Source organism: Plutella xylostella, chromosome 7 (genome assembly GCF_932276165.1).
Source record: "Plutella xylostella chromosome 7, ilPluXylo3.1, whole genome shotgun sequence".
Taxonomy (NCBI): domain Eukaryota; kingdom Metazoa; phylum Arthropoda; class Insecta; order Lepidoptera; family Plutellidae; genus Plutella; species Plutella xylostella.
The window spans coordinates 9182658-9207402 of NC_063987.1; the positions used below are offsets into that span (position 1 = coordinate 9182658).

General features: G+C 36.9%; 3 protein-coding genes and 1 long non-coding RNA gene across 4 annotated transcripts; 2 read left to right on the top strand and 2 right to left on the bottom strand.

The window, feature by feature from the left end:
- The first annotated feature begins 2690 nt into the window (after positions 1-2690).
- On the top strand, positions 2691-5912 carry LOC105386395. The gene is made up of 4 exons (XM_011556952.3): positions 2691-2768; positions 2833-3068; positions 4533-4655; positions 5149-5912. Exons 2-4 carry the CDS (start codon positions 2888-2890, stop codon positions 5376-5378), a joined length of 534 nt encoding a protein of 177 aa, XP_011555254.2. The 5' UTR covers positions 2691-2768; positions 2833-2887; the 3' UTR covers positions 5379-5912.
- Positions 5913-6578: 666 nt separating this feature from the next.
- Positions 6579-11013, top strand: LOC105386396. The gene is made up of 5 exons (XM_011556953.3): positions 6579-6793; positions 7125-7283; positions 8734-9985; positions 10112-10180; positions 10486-11013. Exons 1-3 carry the CDS (start codon positions 6712-6714, stop codon positions 8958-8960), a joined length of 468 nt encoding a protein of 155 aa, XP_011555255.2. The 5' UTR covers positions 6579-6711; the 3' UTR covers positions 8961-9985; positions 10112-10180; positions 10486-11013.
- Positions 7561-8735, bottom strand: LOC125488720. The gene is made up of 2 exons (XR_007266437.1): positions 8412-8735; positions 7561-8083 (listed from the first exon to the last, which is right to left on the bottom strand). It is a non-coding gene; the product is annotated as an uncharacterized LOC125488720 (long non-coding RNA).
- Positions 11007-24488, bottom strand: LOC105386399. The gene is made up of 8 exons (XM_038106542.2): positions 24129-24488; positions 23408-23594; positions 22089-22193; positions 16842-16976; positions 15029-15157; positions 14228-14396; positions 13785-13927; positions 11007-12883 (listed from the first exon to the last, which is right to left on the bottom strand). Exons 1-8 carry the CDS (start codon positions 24278-24280, stop codon positions 12794-12796), a joined length of 1110 nt encoding a protein of 369 aa, XP_037962470.2. The 5' UTR covers positions 24281-24488; the 3' UTR covers positions 11007-12793.
- Positions 24489-24745: the final 257 nt, after the last annotated feature.

Consider the following 24745-nt stretch of genomic DNA (forward strand, 5'->3'; position numbering starts at 1 on the left):
TTTATAATAATAATTTAATAACAGGAATTCTCAGATAAGTATTTTTTGCAAATCCCAAACCTCCGAGATCCCGTTGTAATGCGCGCCAATTTCAGTTTTTTTTATTTCTCAGAACAATCTTTTAGAAAGATTTTGTTGTTGATTATAATTTTTAATTTGAAATGGGTCGATCTCTGCGTGTTTAGGTTCCCGCGTGCATGGCTGACCTAATCGGTTAAATTAGGAATTAATGTGGTATAATACTTGATTTAGTCGATTACCTAAAGGTAGACGTGTAAAAAACTTAAAGCTCAACCACCGTAATTTGATATCCGCTAAGTCTAAGTTGATACTTTGGTTAAGTATTTAATTTTGCTCTGAATTTCTTATTTCTAACGATAATAGTAGGTGTAAAAGGGCAGAATATCTCTACGAAATATGGAGTAATAGATTAAATAGTTAGGTACACTGGAGTCATTATAATACTATCACAATAAAACTTAATGATTGGTGGTAGGAATACCTAGGTCGGTAGATGGCTGAATGTAGAAGCCTAGGGCAAAGTGCTAAGTATATGATAAACGCATAATATAAAAAATGTCTTTCTAATTTCCTCGTATTTGTAATGAAAAGAACAGTGTTTACCTTGGTTTAATTTAACAATGTCTAATAAAAAATACCATTATACTGAACCGCTAGTGATCCCAACGTTATTGGAAAATCCTTGCCCACGGTTTTTCCTTACGTATTCGCAAAAAAAAACGGCCATAGACAATTTTCCCACACTCTAATGCCGTTAGGTTAGTATCGGCATTTTTCTAACTGGCCAGCCACTGCAACCTTTCACCATGTTTCAAATAAAAACCCACACTGCCTTTAAAGTCTGTTGGATATTATTTACAGTAACGATGAGGCCATAAGAAGAGCGGGCCGGGATAAGCAGCAGAGCGGCATGCATATAGCAGATTTCTTTATACCAATACCAACCAAAACCAAGACTTATAAACTTTTAGAAATCTAGCCAATAAGATACAGCACGAAAAAAAATCGTAATTATTTAACCTAATAAACCTACCTACATCAAAAAATATATTTTATACTTATACCTGTTGTATTCTGCAAGTACTTTTTCTTGTTACTTATTGCAGTCCTGATATAGTAGGTAAATAGACAAATTTAAACATCCGGCCCGGCCAGGAATCGAACCTTCAGCATACTCGTACTGAACAAGTTAGATAGTATGAACACCAACCCAGTAAATCGCTCGCCTATGAAAACGTCTTGTATTATTTTCATAGCCCACACCTTTCATAGTATGGCACTCTCGAATAGATATTTTCTCACGGCCGAACCTATGTATGTATATTAATATATAGCTGTACAGATACCTCATCTGTTAATCTGTTATTTAATTATGTACTTACCTAAGTAGTTCAAACTTATCTTACCTAGGTGAGTCATATCATATACCAAACCAATATGTATACTTTATATATGTATACCTACATTTACTTACCTATAATATTATAGTCTTAAACCTACATAGCTGGGTTATGGCGGTGATTTTTGGGAAAGACCAGCAATGTCTAGCAACGATTGTTGTGGGACAAATGTATAATGATAAACTAGCGTTTCCCGCGAGATTCACCTCGCCTTAAAAGGTTTTCCAATGGGAATTCCGGGTAGGCCTATGTGCAGAAACAGATGCAGTAACACATACCAAATTTAATTTTTTTTTGTTTAAGTATATGTAAAGAATACATGGCGATTTATCTTACCCATCCAGGCAGGCATGTGTAATTGTGTATACCACAGTTAAAATGATTATCAGCATCAATAAAAACTTTTAACATTACACGCAGCGACCAGCCACTCCTCAAATAAGAATTTCATCAGCAACATTTTACGAGATCGTAATTTCGGAACGCACCATCATTTCCGAGCGGTTTGCGCGGGAAAAACGCCAAAATGGCAAAATGGCGGCGGCGAGCGGGCGCGATGCAAATTGCCTGCTGAAAAAGTAGTAAAAAGCTAAAGGAACTCATAGTATTCATCGGCGTCGCCGGTTATTGAGCGGGCTGGGGTTTTTGCCGAGATTCCCGCGGACGCATCCAGGCAGCTTTTTGCCTATCGCCTTCACGAGCTCTGGGAAGCAGCCGCGGTATCCTCGGCCCTGCAAAAACCCGCCGCCATGACGCTGCTAACCGACGCAAAAACAACGCGACATATGGATAGAATTAATGTGGAGTGGAGACTCTTTAATTTTCTTGAAGAAAGCGCGGGAGGAAACGGCGTAATGAGTGTTGCCAGTCGCAAAAACTCACAGTGTAATGACGTCGCTCATTTTTAAAGCCAGTTTTTAAATTCTGATTCTGGTTTTCTTGTTGGACTAAATGCACTCTTGTGGGCTTAGTTGGCATCCTCTTTCTTGTTGGTGCATCCAGGTCAGCGCAGTCCTATAAGAAAATATATCAAAGGTAGGTTGGTTTTAAATCATAGTAAGTTTGGTCTGCCTGCCCGTATGTAATTAAGTACCTACCTACCTACTGTAGATTTCCAATAAGATTTTTCAAGATTTCGGGGTCTTAAATGGTACAATTGTATCACAATTATTATAACTAATGTAATTTTATTACAATGCAAAGTAAAAACAAAACGCACAGCCCATTTACAAAAAAATGCAGGTAGACGAACTAAAATAATTTCTCGAATCTTCCATAATTCAACGGCTCACAAGTTGCTCACACCTCACACAACCTCCTTGCACTCCGACCTAACAACGCGACCTCATTTCAAAAAAAAAATTCAAATTCAAATTCAAATGGTTTAATCGACGTAAAATTTTACAATTATATTTCATCACCAAACCTTTTTTAAATATCCAGTGTTCCTTTTTTAACTTTCGGCAATGGAACGCTTTGATTCAATGGACTCCAATGGTTCTGACTACGAATGCTGCGGCGGCGGCAGTTGCTCCAGGAGTGATAGCATCTCGCTGCCCTTCGACCCTGGCTGTCTGGAGAACGTCATCCTCAACATTGGAGATGTCTTCGACCTTCGCGTCTTGATGTCAAGCGATCGGGTTAAAGGTATGTCGCCTTTTTGCTACGAAACTTTTTACGTGCCAACTTTAACCTTTAAGTATGGACGTGGAGTCTCACAGGCTACCTAATGTTTAAGTTTTCATAGTTTTTCCTATTTCCCCCCGCTCCCCGCGATTGAGCGGCTCAGTAGCTTTTGTTTTAGCTGCCAAATTACCAATGAGGGAGGAGGTTGGGTCGTCCGGTGAATATCACGTGAGTTTTGACCATCAAAAAATTGACTGGAGCCTGTCAGGCTACACGTCCATTGTTGTCATACAATATATTTTGTATGGGCAATTATGTTTTTTTATGATTTTTTTTTCAAAATGTGAAAAATAAGTAATGCTGGTACTTCTAAAGGTAAAGGTAATTTCAAAAAAAACTAGCACGTGTGCATGTAGTGCCTCATGTGCAAAGACGTGATATAAATAGACGATTGCCAAGAGAACTGAGGTTGACTAATGAATCGAGTTTTAGGTGATGATAATTATGGTCACAGAAGGTGTTCAGGATCAAGAAACCAGTCAAGGGTCCACAAGAGCATGTAGAATCTATCCCGCGAAAAAACATAGGATGAATACCTATGTTTGTGTTGCCTGTGTGTCTCCAAGTGTTCTAGACCTCTGTGCATTGACTGCCAATAAATTGGCGCTATTAGACTGTGGTCAATATTTTATATAATAGTTACCTGGAGCAGGTGTTTTGTGTTTTCGGTTACTTATGTATTATATTTTAAGAAAATAAGACTAATTTTGTAATAGTAATAAGTTTGATTGTTTTTAATACCAGAAAATGTAGCCTCAGTAAACCAGGACTTAAAAGTGCCATAAGTTTGAATTTTTCACATTTCTATATTTTTTTAAATAATATTTGATTACATAAGCACGTTATTTTATTGCTAAATCCTTTAAATTCAATATACAATCAGTTTTAAAGTAATCTTATATCAAATTCTCAAAAAAAAGTGTATGCATATAGGAGCCTGTGAGGCTCCACGTCCGCACTGGTGTTAAGAAAAAATGACGTCCATACTTAAAGGTTAAAATCTACGCTGAAAACCGTTGGGCCGTTACGAAATATTTGATGGTAGGTACATATAGGCTCTCTAAATATATGATTTGGTGTTAGACTTTATCGATGTGCCCAAGTCAGATTCCATTTAGATTCAAGGCACCTATAAATCTTACAGGAATCTGGCATATGTGTTATGTATTATCTAATTTTAATTTAATAACCGTTAATTAAAAATTAAACTTGCATGTAACTACCTACCTATATATTATTATATTTCACTTTCTTATATTCGTATCCTTTCTCCAAACTCAATTATGGTTTAGTGGTTTAAGCCGACAAAATGTTTAGCCCTTGACGAAAAAGAGGTGTTATGAAGTTTGTCGCATATTACCTACGCAACGTAACTTCCGCAAAGCGTCGCAGTAGCAGAGGTTTAACAGTTTCTCTGATCTCCAGGAGCTTTGCTGCTGACGGGCGGGCTAGCAGTGGCGGGCGGGCTGCTAGGGCGGCACGTGGGCGGGCAGCTGGGCGCCGCCGTCGGAGGCGCTGTGGGCGGCGCCTGCGGACTGGGCATCGTCGGTAAGTTCCTCTCTTCGATAAACTATGTCACTTTTTAGAGTCTCGGTGACAAACATTTGAGACAGAGTATATCGGCTTAGTCAGACTAGCATCAGTCACTGACCGTGCCACTCAGCGTGTTACAGATGAGCAATAAGGTACTTAGGTACTTACAGATAAATAATACGTTCTCAAAATAGGCATTAACTACCTAGCCGATCATATTATTAGTATTTTAATTTTTTGGAAAAACGCCTCTGAAGATGTGTTATGATTTTTTTTATGTTGAGTACGCAAGACAGACGCAATATATTGCCTTTTAAGAGTAGGGGTACAGCTAAGGTCGTGATTTTCCTGCCGTTTTTAAAGTTCAACAGACGGCATGACGACGACGGTTTTAAGCAAGAAGGAGGGTGTAGCCGGGCTATTGCTACAGTTCATCGCAAACTATGTGTTTTATCATTACATTCGTATTACAAAAATTACAAAATTAACATGCTATTTCTTGTTCCAGCCATATCAATGCGCGACATCTGGCAAGAAATCAAAGCTAAGCTATCTGAGCTTTTCGACATCGTCTACGATTACTTAGCGGGCATGGGCATCAACGACTACAGGAAAGCCTTCAGTTTCATTACTCAGAAGAATGCCATGTCCAAAGAGTTGGCTATGGTGGTCGTCCAGTTCACCGCTTCTGTTCTAGGCAAGAAGGTCCTATCCAGCCTGACTCAGGGGCAGGGGTAATAAGTGAAACCTCTTTATAGATTAGAAACCATAGACTTAGAGTTTTTATTTTTATTTTGACTTTTTAAATTCTATTATTGTTAGGTAGATAGAGGTAGATCTGTTAGTAGATAGTGGGTGGATAGATAGGCCGTAGATTAGCGTTAAGACAGTGTTAAAATGTGATATCTAAGTACTTAATTAAATCCAACTTGTATTTTATGGTAGTTAGGAAGTTTATATGACTTTTTTTATTGATGATATTGAGATAATATATTAATAATTTAACTGTATTTTTTCTTGAATATAACGATGTATGTACTAAGTAATTAAGATAATAATTTTAAATAAGTTACAGTTCCTTTTGTACTAATAGTTGAAAGTAGGCAGTTGACGTCATAGAACAACGCGGACTCGGGTATGGTTGACGTTAAGGGACATAAGTAATTATTGTTTTGTACGTAACTAGATGTGTAACTAATTCTGATACTTTATTTATTTAATTTAGTTATGGACGCTGGTAGTCAATAAAGTTGTAATTTTAAGAAAAAAAAACTATTTTTTCTGCCTACCCTTCTATTTATAAGTAATTTCCATGCCATTTTTTATAAGTACCTGTCCCATAGATGACGAACCACTAACCAAGTAACTAACTACCTACTCCAACCATAAAAAACTATCATCATTATTAAATTTTCATCACATTTTCTAGAGTCCTTTCGAATGGGGAATTTCCATAGTTATTGTTAGTTTATATATTTCTAGGTATGGGAATACATACTTACTAAACTACTAACTTATATATTACTATTACTATTATTTAATCAATCGGCTGCTTATAGTTACGCGACTTCGATGAAAGCAGTAAAATTATGTAGGGTAGCAAACGTTGGGAAAAATTACCACTAACGACATCTATTGTAGTTTTATAAGAGTTTTAGTGATGTCATAAAAGTTTGACGTATGGGCTGTCCCGCTTCTACTCATAGATGGCGTAAGTAGTTAACTGCGACATAAAAAAAAAACAAAATAAACAGCCGCCTTTTACTGGCAAATCAATTTTATTGGAGTCCACGCTTCGCTTTCTTTGTTTATTACCAGCTTACTTAAGTAGAATTTTATTCCAGATTTCTTTTCAAATATATTTTTTATCGGATGATTTAGTTATAATCATAATCGAATACTACACTCTAGATACATCACTAGTTTAACTTTTTTTCTATATACAAATACAAAATTTTACAGCTGTGTTGTGGTGTCTAAAATCTAAAAATAGTTAGAGAGTGCTAATAAATATAAATAACGTGTAAATTCTTGTTGATTTCAGTTTTAATTAAACAAATAACTGTCCGAAATGAATATGGCAGTGCAGCCATATTCTTATAATGCTGTTAGCTTCGATGGAAGCCCCATTGAACAGCTTATTTTGAGTCTGGGTAAGTGTTTCTAATGTTATGATGCAATTGAATCCGTTTTGGCTTGTGTTTTTCTTTGAGAATTATAGGACACAAACTCGCATTAAACATACTCCATGGTTGAATCAGACCCAATGCGAAAATTTGCCCAAATTTTGCACAACCGTTTAGGCGGGAAACGTCAAACAATCCCACTATAAAGTTTATAAGTAAATCTTTCTTAAAAATCTTTACAATAATAATATGTTCTTATTTCGAGACCTATCAAGCTACCTAGCACTCTAAAATCTTCTCATTCAGACCTTAGCCGCTACTCCACTTTTCTAAACACAACTTTCCACCCTACTTCCAGGTGACATCTTCAATATCAGGATAGTGTGGGACCAGCAGAGCGCGCTGCTGACGGGCGCGCTGGTGCTGGCGGGGGGCGTGGTCGGGGGGCTCGCTGGGGGCCGCCTGGGAGCCGCCGTGGGCGCCGGCATCGGCAGCGTCACCGGGATTGGAGCTGCTAGTGAGTACCTACTTGGAGCTGTTACTATACTATTGGCGTCAGCCTGTGATGGTCCACTGTTGGACTAAGAGCCATAACAGTCTTTGGAATTCATAATCTGTGGTTGTCCTTGGCATTGTGGTTAACTGTCTAAGGTTGTTTGTCCAGTACTCTAGGGGATGTCCCACTCTACATTGGCCTGTTCCTCAGAGAAGGTTGAACATTCATTAAATTAAGTAAGGTTTTTAAATTAATTATACCCCCATATTATATTGTACCACAATGTACTGTATTAACTTCATAGACTTAGTATATACTAGCGTATAGACGAACTGACAGCTCGATAAAACGTGACCAATTTTGATTTTTCAGTGTGTGCATTAGCTAGTGATGTACCTTTCTTTACTTTGGAGGACCATCGATAAGTTATTGAAGTTCGATGTTCGACCCTTGGAGAGTTGTTCCATAGACTGTTGTTGTCCAGATTATAATTTTGACATAGTGTAAAAAAATGCATAAATAAAAATAAAAACACTTTTGTTCATCGCTCCTTATTTTATTGACTTTTAAACAGAACAATCTTAGATATATCAGCTGTCTGACCCATATTACAGGCTCTGCCTCGGATGGCCGTGTCTGAGATGTTCCCACATATTTATTTATTTAACTGGTTCATTACAGTTTCGTTTCCTAAATTATGAAGTTTACATTCATTCTTAAGTCGAGTTGCTGCAAATGGTAGAGTTCTTCTTTGGATTCCAACCAACGCGTCCAACTTATTTCAACCACTTTCGGCTTATTATAATATCTATAGAGGGAATCTGTTGGACAAATTATAGAAAATAATTAGTTTATGTATTTGTTAAAAGATGTGCCTTGCCCTGACTTATTTTTATAGCTAACATTCAAGATAAAATATCGATAATGATATCGATTAATTAGAGTCAATCCCTAGCGTACATGTAAAATAAATTGATGAAAAATATATCCACTAAAATTTTGTAAATTATTAACAAATGGACTTCCACATACACAAAATATGAAAGTAAACAACAGCATTGGCATTATTTTATATTAAATACAGGATAAAAGACAAGTTTTAACCAAAAATATACGCGTCATAGCAGTGATGACGATTTTGGTATTTACCTGTGAAATGTGCAATTTTCAGGATTATTTCTATGATTAACGCCACAATCACTCGCAGAAGATGTTACCATTGTTGAATACAATTAGATTTACTGAAAATAAACCACGATGTACGCAAAAAATCCAAAATACTAAGGTGTTGATTTTTCGCGTGCTGAATTGTGACGCTCTGTCATTCAAAACCAGTCACAGTTTCATTGGATTCGCTATCCTTTTCTATCTTGCCAAATTTCCGTAAGGGATTTTCTTCTCCCTCGCTCGCTTTGTTCGTCTATACGCTAGTATATATTATATGATTAACTTGGCTCTCCATTTGTTACAGCTGCATTAGCCCTGCGGGAGGTCTGGACGGACATCAAGGAGAAAGTAAAGGAGTTATTCTTCATAGTGTTCAACTACCTCAGGAGGTTGGACCCCGTCGACTACGTCAATGCTATACAGATAGTAATGTCTTGCACGGGGACAAGAACGGAACTGGTCCTGACGATTTTAGACTTTATTGCTCACAAGTTAGGGAAGGAAGTTCTTTCCAGTTTGACTGCAGCTTAGGGCTGGGTAACTTATGTGTTTTAGGATTTGTTTTGTTGTTTGAAGCTCAAATTTTGTGATAAATTTTTGTAGGTTTTTTATTATTTGCTTAAATTCAATTGTTCAGAAATTGCACATGACACATAAAATGATTATTAGTAAGACATTATTATGTATGATTCAATAATTACATCTCCTGAATGTTATGCCATTTTCATGGGATTGATTGATTAGTATAGCAACAACACTATGTTTGTATTTTTATAAATATTTTATATATATTGAGTAGTTAACACTGCAAAAAAGCTGTAAGTACTTAATTTTAAAAGTATACAAATACACGCTCACGAGATTAGTATAGCTATAGGATTACTTAGTATATTCAATATGCATCAGTTGGTCTTTCTTTGTTTTAATTGTTAATTATGACCTGATTGTATTTCTAGTTATGTTAGTTTAAATCTAGATTCTCAATTCCTAGATATTGTGATGAATCTGTACCTCTACTAACAAATATGTGATTTAGTACTTAAGAGTGATCTGACAATATAGTGAAATTATTTTGGTACATTCGAGTATTTATGATCCCACTCCTTAATTACCTAGCTACTTTTTATGTAACATTTTCATACGTTGCTAAAATATTGAATTTTCACGGAAATCAAAGTTGAAAAAAGCAAAAGTTCAGAATCACGGCAGGTTCAACCAGTTCCTGTTTAAAATAAAAATAAAATGTTTAAGGAGAAAAACAAAACGGCTGTACCTATTTTAACAGCCAAGTATAGTAAAGTAGGTGTACCTACCTACCCGTTTTTAATCCATTATCGTACAAATTGATAAAGAATAGGTAAGTACATTATAACTTATTAGATATCAGCTTGATAAACCTATCACTTATCTTTAGGTTGAGGTATCAGAACGCCACTTCGACTAATAACAAGCAGTGTTTACAATAATATTACATAAATTATTTTTCAAAATGTTCCGTAAAAGTGACCCTTCTGACGCAGATATCATCTTATGTGAAAAACTAATATTGGATCTAGGTAAGTACCCACAATCCTACAGGTCTAAACCTAGTACATATCTATGACTATTGCTTAACCTAGGCTACTATATAAATTCATTATTGTTTGTCTTTTAAAACATATTAATGTTGGTGATATTTTCAGCGAGAGAATTCGATATAAGAATAAGAGATGACATCAAGACTGGATCTCATTTAGTCATCGATGGCGAAGGTAGGAATACTGCACTATACTTACTATTAACATCATTATGATATGTTGTGAGCTTGTTCGTTGAAAGGCGATATTAAATTGTAGCACAAAATACCTCATTTGTAACAATCTTTTACTATAATAATAGGTACCTACCTAATAGGTAAGCCAAAAGCAAAAATTAAGCCCTAAGCATCATGAAGTGGATTGACAGTATCTATTGATGTTATAGATAGATGCCTAGGTACAAGAAGTTACCTACCTAGGAATCTAGCAGTGGTATATACCATTAAGTTAATTACCTGGCTCTTTTCAAACTATTTCAGAGCCCAAAGAAAAGTCCCTGGACAAAGTTTTAAAAACAACGAAAGGAGTTTTGAAAGAAATGGTGATAATCATGTACGATTTTCTACGAAATATGGATTCAGACGACCTTCATAAGGCAGCAAATATACTCAGGGCTAGCCAGGGGACCAAGAAAGATGTACTTATCGCCATTTTGGAATTTCTGGCTACAAGACTGGGCAAAACTGCGATAGGAGGTAGACAGGATCGTATTGAAGCTAAACCTAAACCATAGACTAATAATTATTAGTCTATGCCTAAACGCACTCTAATTAACGAAATGACCACTAGAAAAACGATTTAAATTTGGCAGCACCGTCGCTCGATTGTGACCAATCAGAGAATTCGATTAAAAATGGCTACCGAGTCTACCAATAGCAAGAGAGCAGAAGGCAACGGTAGGTAGCGCTACAATCAAATTTTCTTTCTCTTACACCCTTTGATGTCCTTATGTAGAATGTTTAATTGATTTCAGTATTCACATACAAAATAATAAAATTTGTTCTGGATTCTAAACCTTTTATTGTGTTCTGTGCAGTTAAGTACATACTAAATTAAAATGGTAAAAGGGAAATGCATTCTATCACAATTCTAAAGAGTAGCATTAGATACTAATCTTTCTATTATATAACGTTAATAAATAGGTAGTTTATTTACCTAATCACAATTTTAAATAATTTATTGGAGCTCATCTTGTCCATACAAAATAACCATAAGTATTGGTTTATTTAAGCGCAGTCATATAATAAAGTGTTTATTTACAATGAAAAGTTGGAAGATTCAACTAGATCAGCCCCATTAAACATAAACTCTACACATAAGGAGGCATTCAGTGGGACGGTTTGGGTTTTGATAAAGCTGATAAGTAAAGGACCATTACAATTAATTATTTACCTTGTATAATCCTTAAGCATGGCTTGAAAGGCACCTTGATGGCCACTTTCTACATCGACGAACGAAAGAATATACCAAGATCTGCAGCTCTAACTACCTCGGCTATTTCTCGGTGTATTAAACGTGCCGATTGCGTGACAATTCATGTTCGTTTGTCCGTTGATTTAGAGAGTGACCTCCCATTAATACAATGTCTTTACATAAACTATTTTTCTAAAGGTAACTTTTCAAAAATCTGTACTCACGGTGTATGTAAAAAGTGCGGAAATAAATAAACTTATCACAAGATGTGTATTGCCAGGGCAATTTTTGGACACACATTAATTTAACAACTCTTCAAATTACCTAAGTTAAGGCAAATAAATAGATTATTTACTTATTGAAGCAGAAACATAACTGGTTAAATCACTGGAATAAGTAATTTACAACCTAGGGTACCTAAAGCCTTGAAATGACATGGAAAAGTCATGGATATTATTTTTTTACCTACCCTGATAGGGATTACAACCGTCAGATACAATTCCATAAAGCAGTCAAGCCTGTTTTTTTTATAAAATATTTAGTTAAGAGCTTGTTTGTTATTATATTCTCAGGACTGTAAGGGTATTCCTGAAAGGGTAGTAAAGTCAGAGGAGACTCGCAAGCCACCCGAATTTATATGAATTAATAATTTCGCATTATCTGATCTTATTTAACATGAGGCACAATTATAAATACAATTATAAGTACCTATATTGTAGCACCAGCCTAATTAAATTTTTCGTACATAATTTATAGTAAAAAAACGAACTAATCTAAAAACAACTAAGTAATAAATAATAAATTAAATAAATATTAGAGATACTGTCATGAAAATAGGAATATTGCGCCTAAAATCTAAAACATGAAGGCAAGCTGTCAAAACAAAATTCAGTCAGTTTAATCACGAGTGTGATGTCTGCGTATATAGATTATCATTTTGCATATACATAAATGTATGTATAAGTAGTTCAACAAAAAATGCAATTAAATTATTTCACTACATTCCTAATACAGATATTTTACATAGTGAATTTTACATTATTAGACTCATGGATGCTTTACAGGACCGATGTAGCCTGCTTAGTTATGTTGCTAGAGAGAATGGTTTAAGTATGGCTATTGAGAGAATGCGTTTTTGACATTCAAAATCCCATAGACATTTTATGAACACACACACACACACTCACGCCTTGTACTAATGTACTCCCTTGCGGGGTAGGCAGAGATGCATTTCTGCACCCAATTTTCGCCAGAGTGGTATGTTATGTATACATTTTATGACTGCAAAAAAAAAAAAACAACTTTACTTACTAGACACAAGCAAATGTCAAAAACGTGTTCACTCAATGGCCAAAATATAGTAGGTATATGTAGCTAGTGGTCTTCTAGCGCGGTTTTGAGCTCCATGGCCAGCTTGTACCCGAGCTCCGGCCGCCGATCCCGCCCCTCCACCATCGCCGGGACCTGGAATTTATCAGATATTACAAATTAGTGTGAAATAAAAATTATATCCGAAATTCAATTTGAAATTCGCAAATTTCACACTTATAATGTCATTGTTATTTATTGTAATAAAGGCGAAGGTTTGTGTTTAGTCACGACGTATGACGAGTCATCTGATTTGGGTTTTTACATGGTCGTTCGAGCCAGATTGTAGTTACTTTCTAGGAAAAACAGCTGAACGGTACAGCTGCAGGAAGCTGACACCGATCGCATTAGCTTGACCGATGGTCAGCGCTGACCGTACGTTCTGACCGGTCTGATTGAACCCATGCGGTCGGTCGCTCCGTCAGGGAAGCACTGAACGCGCCCCTACAAGCTCATAGCTCGTCGCTCGACCGACGGCTGGACCGACCGTTCACGCGTACCAAATCACACGCGTACCGTCAGCGTAGCTGTGTGCGGGTTCATGCACTTGCAAAGACATATCTACGTCAACCGACGGTCAGCGCTGAATGCCGACATTAGCTTAATGTTCATTGCAACTCGGCATGAATCACTATGGAAGACAACTTCAGTGAGGACTGAAGTTGTCCCAAACATAGCGTGGGACGCCCTGTAGCTCGTCGGAGGTGACGATGGCGCTGTTGTTGCTGACGATGGTGCTCTTGGTGGCCTCGATGTTTGCGAGGTCACAAATCGCGACAATCACAACGACGAGAGTGAGACGGGGGTGTCCCACGCTATGTTTGCAATCATCACTCAAATTGTTTCATAATGACTCTGTACATCAAAATTTTGACAGGTGAAAGGAAAGTATTAGTACTTTTGCCGCCAGCTTCGCTTCGCCTTTCCGTAAAAACGCCGGTATAAATCGCCTGTTTATCCGGGGTGTCTACTTCCTGCATACCGCCCTACAACGTACCTCGTCGGAGGTGACGATGACGCCGTTGTTGTTGACGATGGTGCTCTTGGTGGCCTCGATGTCGGCGAGGTCTACGCCGCGCGACGCGTCGTCTATGAGGATGGCGCGGTAGCCGATGGCTAGCGCGTCCGCTATCGTCGCTCCTATGGAAAACCATGACATAGGCATAAATAAATAGTGACAGTATTTGGGGACATCTCACACACGGCCATCGTCCGCTATTGTTGCCCCTGGGTAGTATAAGTTTCATAAGTAGGTGACTGAGATCTTGTAGGCACTGCTGTTCTCTTCATACAAGTCTCTAGTTACTGAGATGTTATACATAACTTAAACAGCAGATGCTGCATCATTGGATAGATGGCGCTTTTGCTGTTAACCTAAAATATGTCGGAGAAACAAGATGTCTTATCTTGTCTTTCCGCAGAAATTGTCTATTTACTCACCCACACAAACATCATACGCCAACCCACATATATAGATATCCGTGGCCTGTCGCATACGCAGTTGTGAGCAGAGCGTGGTGTCGGTGATCTTCTTGTTGTCCCAGAACACGGAGTAGGAGTCCACCTCGGGGTTCGTGCCCTTGTACACTTTGACTGCTCCGGGGACTATCTGGAACGGGATAAAAAAAAACTGTCAGAACAACTTGATCCATTACTAGTTTACTAACTAGTAAATTATAAAACCCATAATATATGGAAGTGGCTCCGTCTAGCGGTAAGTACTTCAGCGCCCCACGGGTCTAGCGCGCTGTGGATCAGGCTAGCAGGCTCTGATCTTCATTATGATCCAGTGATATCTTTTTGTGACTTCATAAACTTTGTGGAGCACCATCTAGCGGTGTCCTAAGTAAACTACATAAATATGTTGTTAGTCAGTGTATTACCTTGAGGTCCTTGTGAAGTATGGCGCCCCAGGTATCTTGCACGCAGTCTCTGTTTCATGGCTTCTTTGACATGTGGCGGTATTCATAAACTAATAAACTATGCGCCTCGCTAAGAGAACCTCGACTAATGACATCTAGCGGTGATTTAGTGCAGAAACTTTAGTTTAGTGAGGTAGTACCTTGACGTCCTTGTGTAGCTCAGCTCCCCAAGTGTCCTGCACGCAGTGTCGCGGCCACAGCCGCTGCTTCATGGCCTACAGCGCCATCTAGCGGCTCTTTAGTGAACTAACCCTAAGGTCTACTAATACCTTGCGCAGATCAAGGTGTTATTCCTTATACTAATAAGTATAGTAAATACCTTGAGATCCTTGTGTAGCTCAGCTCCCCACGTGTCCTGCACGCAGTGTCGCGGCCACAGGCGCTGCTTCATGGGCGGCGGGCCCGCGAACACCACCGTGTCGTAAGCTTGGGCTTTGTCCGCTGATACCTGCGGAGTATTGGCAGATTAGAGATAGATAACCTATTGTTCGAAATTCGGCCCAAACAATAATACCCTTAAAGCCGACTAAACCAAGTTAGTTCGCATTCGCATAGTTGAGCCAGTTTGCATACATGCGCGTCCACCGCAAACTATGCACTATGTATGAAAATCTGGCTCAACTATGCGAAGTAACTTAGTTTAGCCGGCAGTGGACGCCAGGCATAAAAGTCGAATTTTAAATTTCTCACTAAAGCTGAAAATAAACTTGGTGCTAATGATTATTTCTTTTCGCGGTATTATACAGCGTTTCATCAAATAAGACATCTGACACAAAAAAAAAACGCTGAGGAATGTAATAAGGTTTTGACGGATTTCTTATTCAGTGAAACGGTCTATAGTTACCTTACCACGGCAAATGCTGACGAAGAAAATTATTCATAGAATAGAATAGAATCGAAATTTACAATCATTTAAGTATATTAAAGAGAACTTAGCTGTCCAAAAAAACTTGATCTACGCAACTGTATTTTAAAATTTTCCGATACCAATGATTAATATTCCTACAGGGTTATTTCCATTCTACATAGGTTTTTTTCGGCAAGTGTAATGAGCGGTATCGACGTTTCTTCTAAGCTTAGACCTTGACTGTACAAATGAGATGCGGCAGGCGACATGTACTGGACACGCAAACTTACCTAGTAAAACATCTGAGTACTTACTTACTTAAGTTATTTTTATACATAGACGTATATTATATAGAAACTAAGCCTATCTGTGTCGAATATCTACATATTTGATATACTTAATTATTATTAGTCATTGACTTCTAGTTCCTCATCTAACCACTACTGGCTACCTATTTCGATCTACGGTGCACTATTTAGTTTAAAAAATTAAACGGGATAGATCTGATATTTTCATAAAATCCATTGGAATAGCTCTATTGCATTGAAAAGCCGTCGAGCTAAACAGTATTGTTTACAATGATGACAATCGTTTGGCCTCGATTCGGTATTTGATCGTAGGCAGACACCGTTTTTGCAACATCAAAACATAGATTATGTACAGTGCCACAAACTTATCTGTTCCGGAGAGAGCGAACTAAATTGATCCATATCTCATTATTTACTAATGAATTATATATTAATATAGATTAGATGGGTTAATTAAAACCACAAGAGCGAATTACCACTACTGGCAAACTTAAAATCTTATAGAATGAAGAAATATTACACATTTACGTGAGCTGTCACCGGAACAGATAAGTTTGTGGCACTATACAATGGCTTTACATTCATGTTGTGTTATTGTGTCAGATCCAGATCATCTAGTTACCTAATAATATATGTTAGGTATATGATACTTATTATATTCATCGGGTCAACTATTACATGCTACGTGTAAACCCATAATCACAAAAGTAAACTTACCACCCCATCAGTATTCTTACCGGCCATAACAGTAAAGTTACCGCCCTACCAGCACAACAGAAAACTTACCGCCCCAACACTAATCTTACCGCCCAACACTAATCTTACCACCCAACTCTACTCTTACCACCCAACACTAATTTTACCATCCATCACTAATCTTACCGCCCAACACTAATCTTACCACCCAACTCTACTCTTACCACCCAACACTAATTTTACCATCCAACACTAATCTTACCGCCCAACACAAAACTTACCGGGCTATTAGGGTGAAGCTCCCTCATGGTGACGTTGTCTATGAAGGACACGTGGTCGGGCGGGTGCCAGTCCAGCGAGTAGAACACGCAGTCGAAGCTGCAGATCGACAGCAGACGGTTTATAGGCTCCACTACCTGAGGATAGAGTGGAGAGAGGTAGGGTCAGAAATGGCTATAACTGTCGCCTTAAGGGCCGTCTCCACAGGCGAGGAAATCGTGACGATACTATTACCATCATCAACAAAAGTGCAATCAACAATCCTTGCAGTATTGCTTATCTGTCAAAAATCTGTCAGATTCATAAACATTATTCGTTTGAGTTTTGATTGTCAAAGGTTGTCTGGTAGAGATTGCTATAGGCAATAAGGCCGCCTTTTTGTACCTACTGTTTTTATTTTTTTGTTTTATTTTGAATGTTGACGACCGAATGGCGTAGTGGTTAGTGACCCTGACTACTGAGCCGATGGTCCCGGGTTCGATTCCCGGCTGGGGCAGATATTTGTTTAAACACAGATATTTGTTCTCGGGTCTTGGATGTGCCCGTAAAATGGCAATAGGCCCACCCCCTATTACATTGGGACTAACATAACACTCTGGCGAAAAGTGGGTGCAGCAATGCACCTCTGCCTACCCCGCAAGGGAGTACATTAGTACAAGGCGTGAGTGCGTGTTTTTTTTTGTGTTTTTTGTTTTGTATGTTGATCTATTTTGGTGCAAACAAAGAGTATTGTATTGTATTGATTGTTGATTGCTATAAAATTGATAGATTTAATTCAGATAGTAAGTTGATAAATTTCAAAGAACGTATTCCTGAATAAAATTATAAAAACTTCCTACAGCCGGTACTTGACTACATAGAATGATCCTATTGTCTGGCCGGAGGTTTTAAAAAGCCGTTACATTTTTACTGCAGAGACAGAACAACGCAGTAATTACGTAATGGCGCAATCGGTACATCGATCAACCGTTTTATTAGTCTATAGTTCGGATAACTACACCAAGGTCGTTCTGAAGAGACAAAAAATATATCTACAGAGAGACAGACAGTTTAAAAAAATAAGTATGCGCTTAAATATTTTGTAACTTGTATCTAAAAAGTATCTCTGAAATCACATGAAAAAAGAAGAAACATCGTATTCATAGTTCACACATTTTGATAAAATATCATTAATTTTACACAAAGTGAGTTGCATAAAAGATTAGGCAGGTTTGCGTACTTAAAGATCGAAAAATGTTTTCAAAACTTTCAACTTTTACAAGTCATAGCTTCAGCAATAAATCCGGCAGAACTTCCTTAGTTGAGGCAATTTGTTGAATTCCTAAACGGTATTTTGACAAAGTTGCTTTAATTTTATGGCATGTCATTGTAAACTTTTTTATTCTACATAGACTTTGTTAGGATTTATTGAATTGTAATGTTAATTTCCGGTATTCTATTTCTATACAAAAGTTCCAATGTATCCTTCAAGGATACAGTGAGTAAAGTACTTATAGGTAATTAATTAAAATTAAATTAAACCAACTCTATTCTAGCCCTGGAACCGAATAAAGAACGCCACCGCTAGTCGATAAATAATCTATTTAAAGAGCACAAATCAAATCAACCTATTTGTAATCGACCTTTTTCATCCAAAACTGTTCCAATAACACATAATTCTTAATTTGGCATGCTCAGTTCCGCCCCTCAAAGGGGTAAGCCCGTGCCAGGCACCACCCAACGTGTTAAGAACATAATTCAACCGATTTACCACCGATAGAGGTGTGAGGTTGAAAACTCTTTGGCTCAAACCTCCGAGCTCGAACCTTTGTCTGCGTTTGACAGCAGTTTGACAGGTAATTTAATTTCCCGCGCATTCGAGTTCGAATTTCAAAGTTTCAAAGGCCGTTTACGGAAATAGATCGCATGCGAACAGGCCGTAAAGAAAATTAGCACAAATTGAGTGTTGCCGAAAAAGTTTACCGATTGAGTAATATGCTTCTGACTGAAAGTTAATGGACGACGCTAAATTAAGCTTCGTTGATGTGATTACTGGGCCGTTATGTTCTTCCAAATTAATGGGTACCATTCAACGTTTATACGACCATCTATGTAGAGCTAGAATGGCAAGCTCATTTATTATAAGTATTTATCTACCAATATGTTAGGTACTTCATTCTTATATTCCTTTGGTACACATTGACTAGTGAAGTGAATACCTAAGTAATAGTATAGTACTTAACATTTAAACTTCATAATCAATAGACTTGACAACAAAGTGAAGGTGCTAAAACTTGGCTAAATACCACAGTAATTGTGTAACCGGCATGTTTACAACGGTAATCTAATCTGTAGATCATCAGTAAACGTGCCAAGAGCTACCGTGCCGTGCCTAGCCTTAATCTAGGTAACTAGGCCTGTGGTAGATCTAGATTCATCAATCCTGGCGGTGCAGCATTGCAGTGGGTTTTGTTCGTGCAAAGGCCTGATTATGATAGCTTTATTTGTAACGCTTTAGGGCTTTATAGGCTTGGCTCATAGCTCGGGACCTAACTGCTAGTTTCTAGTTAATTTGTTATATGAAGTACATATAACTTTTTCCGCTTCGCCTTAAAAAGTTTTCCCGGGGGCATTCCAGGGTAAAAGAATGCTTAATATGTGTTAAAACAGGGTGTTAGTTTACTACAGTCGATTTTATGAAGGAATCTGAACATTTTATTAGATAATAAGGTTTACAAGTTATCTAGTTTCAACTTATAGAGGTTCTACTGTATGTACATAATTTATATAGTTATAACCAGGTTGCTAATGCCATACTTACAGTCTATTGTGCTATAAATTGTAAAGCAACAATACAAACATTACGTTATGCACCATTGCTCAGTGTGAATACAAGATCTACTTATAGACACTACCTATACAATACATAGGTACTATTACATACAGTACATGTAGATATAAAATATAATACTTATAATATGTTTGTGTGGTAATCAATTTTCATTGTAAGACGAGATGATTAAAATTGATGTCTATGGGCCTCACTAGACAAACTAAAACTATAGGCACCCGTTAAAAGTAGTTAATTTTTTCTGTTGGTTATTTAGAATGTTTATTTTAGTATTTTCGGTTACTTAAACCTCCCCTATAAACCTACTAATAACTCGTGTTAGTCATAATCGTAACATTTTCATAATCTAATATTAGGTACTTATTATTGCACCTAAAGCCGACCTACCCAAACAATACGTAAGCCTAATAATAATCATATCGAACCCTAAACCCACATTTATGCTAATTTACAGACGACATTCAAGATTTCATGATACCTTTGCCATACGTATGTCGGCGGATAGATGCGTTATCTGCGATCATAAATTATGATACTGCCTATTGATGACGTAGGAAAAAATATTTGGTACTCAGCCATGACAGACAAAACTATCTGTATTAGCAAAAATAAACCACGTTTAACGAATTTGACAGCCTTGGTAAGACCTTAGAGTGACTTGCACAAACATATTAAATCTAGATTTATTGTTAAATCTCGATTTAGTGCCAAATTTTATATGGACTGACGTTTCTTAAATCGAGATTTGACACTAAATCTAGATTTAGTGTTAAATCTTGATTTAGTGTCAAATTTTGTATGGACTGACGTTTCTTAAATCGACATTTGACACTAAATCTAGATTTAATTTGTTGGTGCAAGGGGCCCTAAATCTTATAAGTACATATTATATACAACACATTATACTTCGTGATGTTTTTTTTGCGATAGTTTTAAGTGTCTGTACAACTTTGTCAAGTTGGATGAGGAAGGCTGAGGATAGTGTTTTGCGGCGCTCCCCGGAAGAGGCATATGTCCAGCAGTGGATAATCCTTGGCTGATGATGATGATGATTATATGCCAAGTAGGTAGTAAATAGAAAAAAAAGTATAAAAGTTAGCTATGTGTAGTTTTTTATAAATATAATATTGATTTGATTCGGCCCCACCTCTGACCTTTATAAATCCGTAAATTATATTTATTATATTATATTTATGTATTATATTTATGTATCCTAATATTATATGTATTTTATTATTATCTTTTATAAATTTATATAACTATTTGAATGTATTGTTATTATATATTAAGATAATTATTAAGTGACTATTTAGTTTTTAGTTTTTTCATCTTACATACTTTTTCGTTTTTTTTTTTTTTGCACATCTTTGTACTTGTTTTCCTGCACCTCCTGTAGGTTGGCTGGTAGAAAATGCTCTTAGCATTAAGCCCACCTTTTGTACATGTATTTTTATATTTGTGCAATAAAGAATTAAATAAATAAATAAATAAATAAATAAATACATAATAATATATTGTCAGCCATCCTTATCAAGTGAGTTTATTTATCACAAGCCATCGTATGAAGACACGGATACTATCGACCAAACAACGACATATTCTGATCGATAACCAAACTTCACTTCACGTAAGCCCTAATTATATTGGCCGGAAGGTTTATTTTTGAATGCGGCAAAGGTTAAAAAATACAACCATAATACTTACCTATATGTTTGTTAGTTTCTACGCTGTTTCGAGGGTACGGCTAAGGGCATGAATGGAGTGTAGAATGTAAATTTTGATTGTTTATGTAAATATGTACTTGTATGCTTCGTATGCTCTATACCGATTTCCGTTAGCGGTAATTTCGTATAATATATGAGGTCGGATATTATCAGTGATCGACCCGCATGCAAGTCAACGTAATCGAAAGGTTTTAAAGTTCCGTAATTTTCGCCACTATCACAGCTTTCACTCGTTTTTTTAATATGCTTAAGTACTTACCTACATTTAATTTTGCATACGGGATAATAATATCAATTGTCGTGTCTTCCATACTTTCCATTCATCCAAAAGATGTCTGGAAGCGATTGGCGTGCATAATTTTATTTTATTGTCTTTTCTAAATAAATTTTATTTTTTATTTATTACAGCTACAATACACAAAACGTTTTTTTTCCAATATAGGCGCATTTCCAATCTCTTTCTCAACATCACCAAAGGTTAACTGGTAGAGGTAGAGAATGCTACTATAATATTATAGTATTAAGTTCTCCTTTGTACCAATTAACTTTTTGTGACACTAAAGTCTTGTCTTAAATAATCTTTTAACTTGTCTTCTTTTAAATAATCTTTTTATTTATAAACTGTGTGTTGGTTACCTCGCATTAAATAATGTGTTATAAATAATGTTTGTCTTTGTAAAGAGTGTGTTGGTTACCTCGCTGCCGTCCTGCTGCGCATTGCACTTGCTGATGTTGAGCGTGCCCGAGATGAAGTCGTTCTGCACGTCCACCACCAGGAACGCGCTCACCGGACGCACGATCTGCAGGGCAGGCGGGGGTGGTCAGCGGTAGTTAGGAGTACTTGGCGGTAGTTAGAAGTAGTTTGGAATAGTCAAGAGTAGTCTGGAGTAGTTAGAAGTCAATAGTAGATAGGAGTATTCAGCAGTGGTTAGGAGTATTTAGCAGTAGTTAGGACTCAGGAGTAGTCAGCGGTAGTGAGCAGTAGTCATTAGTAGTCAGCATCCTACTCACTAAGGCTGCGTTCCCAGTTGACAAACAGTTTGCGGCCAACTGAAGAGGCAGCCTATCGGTCCGTAATCAAACATAATTAGCGCTGAAAAGTAGTCGCAGGTTTGCGAAGAGACGTCGCAATAGTGGATTAAGGCTGTGCGCGCACTGGATTTTTTTAGCATAATATTATTGTCTTTATAAATCTACATAATAGAAGATAACATATACAACAAGAACAAACACTCACACCTTGTACTAATGTACTCCCTTGCGGGGTAGGCAGAGGTGCATTGCTGCACCCGCTTTTCGCCAATATAACACATAATTATTTTACATACCGGTGCGCGTATAGCGATAAAAAAAATGCGGGAAAATTATTTTAATAGAGCGACATAAAAATCGTAACGCAAAGAGTCGCGCTACAAAAAATCGAAGTGCGAGGCCTACTTGGTACAGTGAAAATTAACGCCGTTTTCAAATCTAACGTGCGGATTTCAGAATTCTGAGGCTGCAATAATAATTAAAAACTAAAATAAAATTAAGATGCAAACAATTGTCAGTGAAAACATGATTATAATCAATATCATCGAATTTTATCAATTAATTAGGTAATTAAAAGATACAGGGTAAGATTTAAATCAAATGCATCATTAAAAGCAATTTAAATAACAAAATTGCGTAAGTACAATTTGGTCCACACAACTTGATCACTCTGACAAAGCACAAAAATGTAATTGCTGCCATGTTCCAAACTATCAAGTTGTTTAGAATAAACTGTACATGCATACAATTTTTCTTTGATGTAATGTGTGCGAAAATGAGTTTTATGAATCTTATCTTAAGTCATGATAAATAAGCACCAACAGTCTCTTAGTTTTAGAAAAAATATACTACTTAAGTACATGTTAAAATCCACAAAATTTTCATCTATAAGTAATTTAATGCTTTATATCGTATTCTAATCAAACTCTATTAATTTATATCCAATAAAATACATAAATACCTCAAGTCAGGGTTCACTCACCACTTTGATCCAGTGGTTCCAGCAGAACGCGAACTCCTCTCTGTCGATGAACCCGTCTGCGTTCTTGTCGAACACCTGGAAGATGTGCCGCGCGCGCTCCTCCGCCAGCGGGTAGATGTGGCCCTTGTCATTGCGGAACAGCGCCTTGCAGATCAGACGGAACTCCTCGAAGTTTAGCTTTCCATCACTGTAGAGTTAATGTTTTTGTAGGTCGGTTTTTGTCACAAATTTAATGAAGTAATGTGATGATAGTTTTTAAGATCATATTTCTGTAATCAAACTAATGTTATAAAAGGGAAAGTGGGTAAGATTGCTTGTTACTCTGTCACATAAAAACTACTAAATGGATTTTAATTAAATTTGGTGTGTAACCGGGTTTAAGAAACAGGCTACTTTTTAACTTGGAATTTTCACAGGAAAACTTTTTATCACAACTGTGTGGTTACTAAGATTTTTATTTTATCAATTGCAGTGATAGTAAAATAATATTAAAACTCCATAAAACTTATTTTATAAGACATTGATTCATACAAGGAAGTACTTCAACTAAACTAAAACTATGTCATAGTTTTTCATGACACAACATAAATAAACAGCAGTCATTTACAAGCACTTGTGAAAAAAAACTTCTACCTAATTACTATCTGCAAAATAAATATAAGTAATGTAGAAACTAGCAATGTTGAAAAACTTTTCAAAACTTTCTAAGGTTTCAACTTACCCATCTTTGTCAAATGTGTCGAAGCAGGCGTCCATGTCGAAGAGACTAGACTCGTCGGCGGCGGCGGCGGCGGCGGCCTCCGACATCGTAGCCCGCGGCGGAGTGAGCCTCCCGCAGCCCTCGCAACCGCTTATAAACTTGTCCAGCTTCATACTTCAACTTCGTTACCTGGACGACACCGAATAACCTAGGTTACCTCAGTTATGTAAGCGAATACACGGCAAAACGCTTTCGGCTGATGCACAAGAGTGAATTAATAAGGTGGAAATAGTATTAAATGTTAATTTAATTCATGAATTCAAGTACTGATAAATTTGCTGAAACTTTTTCGCGTTTGTCGCAATATTTCGCGAATTTTTCAATGTCAAGTAAACGTCACACAAAAGTCATAACATTAGACTACGTTTCAATTTTAACTCAGGCAAGACATATTTTTACAATATTTATTTTTAGATGTTCATTGGTTTGGCCTTTTGCCCTAGTTTTTAACTTATTTTACAAGAAGCTTAAATCGGTTAAAATATTTACAAAATCGCAAAATTTGTAAATCATAAATAAATGAGATAAAAATTTCGGCTTTGCACTGTTTGTTGCATATCGAATCGAAACTGAATCGA

Bases quoted from the DNA above. Each gene is read 5' to 3' on its own strand.
- LOC105386395 (XM_011556952.3), top strand. From the start codon at position 2,888: ATGGAACGCTTTGATTCAATGGACTCCAATGGTTCTGACTACGAATGC. The intron at 3,069-4,532 runs GTATGTCGCCTT...TCTGATCTCCAG, and splicing joins GTCAAGCGATCGGGTTAAAG to GAGCTTTGCTGCTGACGGGC. The intron at 4,656-5,148 runs GTAAGTTCCTCT...TTCTTGTTCCAG, and splicing joins CTGCGGACTGGGCATCGTCG to CCATATCAATGCGCGACATC.
- LOC105386396 (XM_011556953.3), top strand. From the start codon at position 6,712: ATGAATATGGCAGTGCAGCCATATTCTTATAATGCTGTTAGCTTCGAT. The intron at 6,794-7,124 runs GTAAGTGTTTCT...CCCTACTTCCAG, and splicing joins ACAGCTTATTTTGAGTCTGG to GTGACATCTTCAATATCAGG. The intron at 7,284-8,733 runs GTGAGTACCTAC...CATTTGTTACAG, and splicing joins CACCGGGATTGGAGCTGCTA to CTGCATTAGCCCTGCGGGAG.
- LOC105386399 (XM_038106542.2), bottom strand. From the start codon at position 24,280: ATGAAGCTGGACAAGTTTATAAGCGGTTGCGAGGGCTGCGGGAGGCTC. The intron at 13,928-14,227 runs GTGAGTAAATAG...GGTTTTCCATAG, and splicing joins GGCGTATGATGTTTGTGTGG to GAGCGACGATAGCGGACGCG. The intron at 12,884-13,784 runs GTACGTTGTAGG...GATAAATTCCAG, and splicing joins TCATCGTCACCTCCGACGAG to GTCCCGGCGATGGTGGAGGG.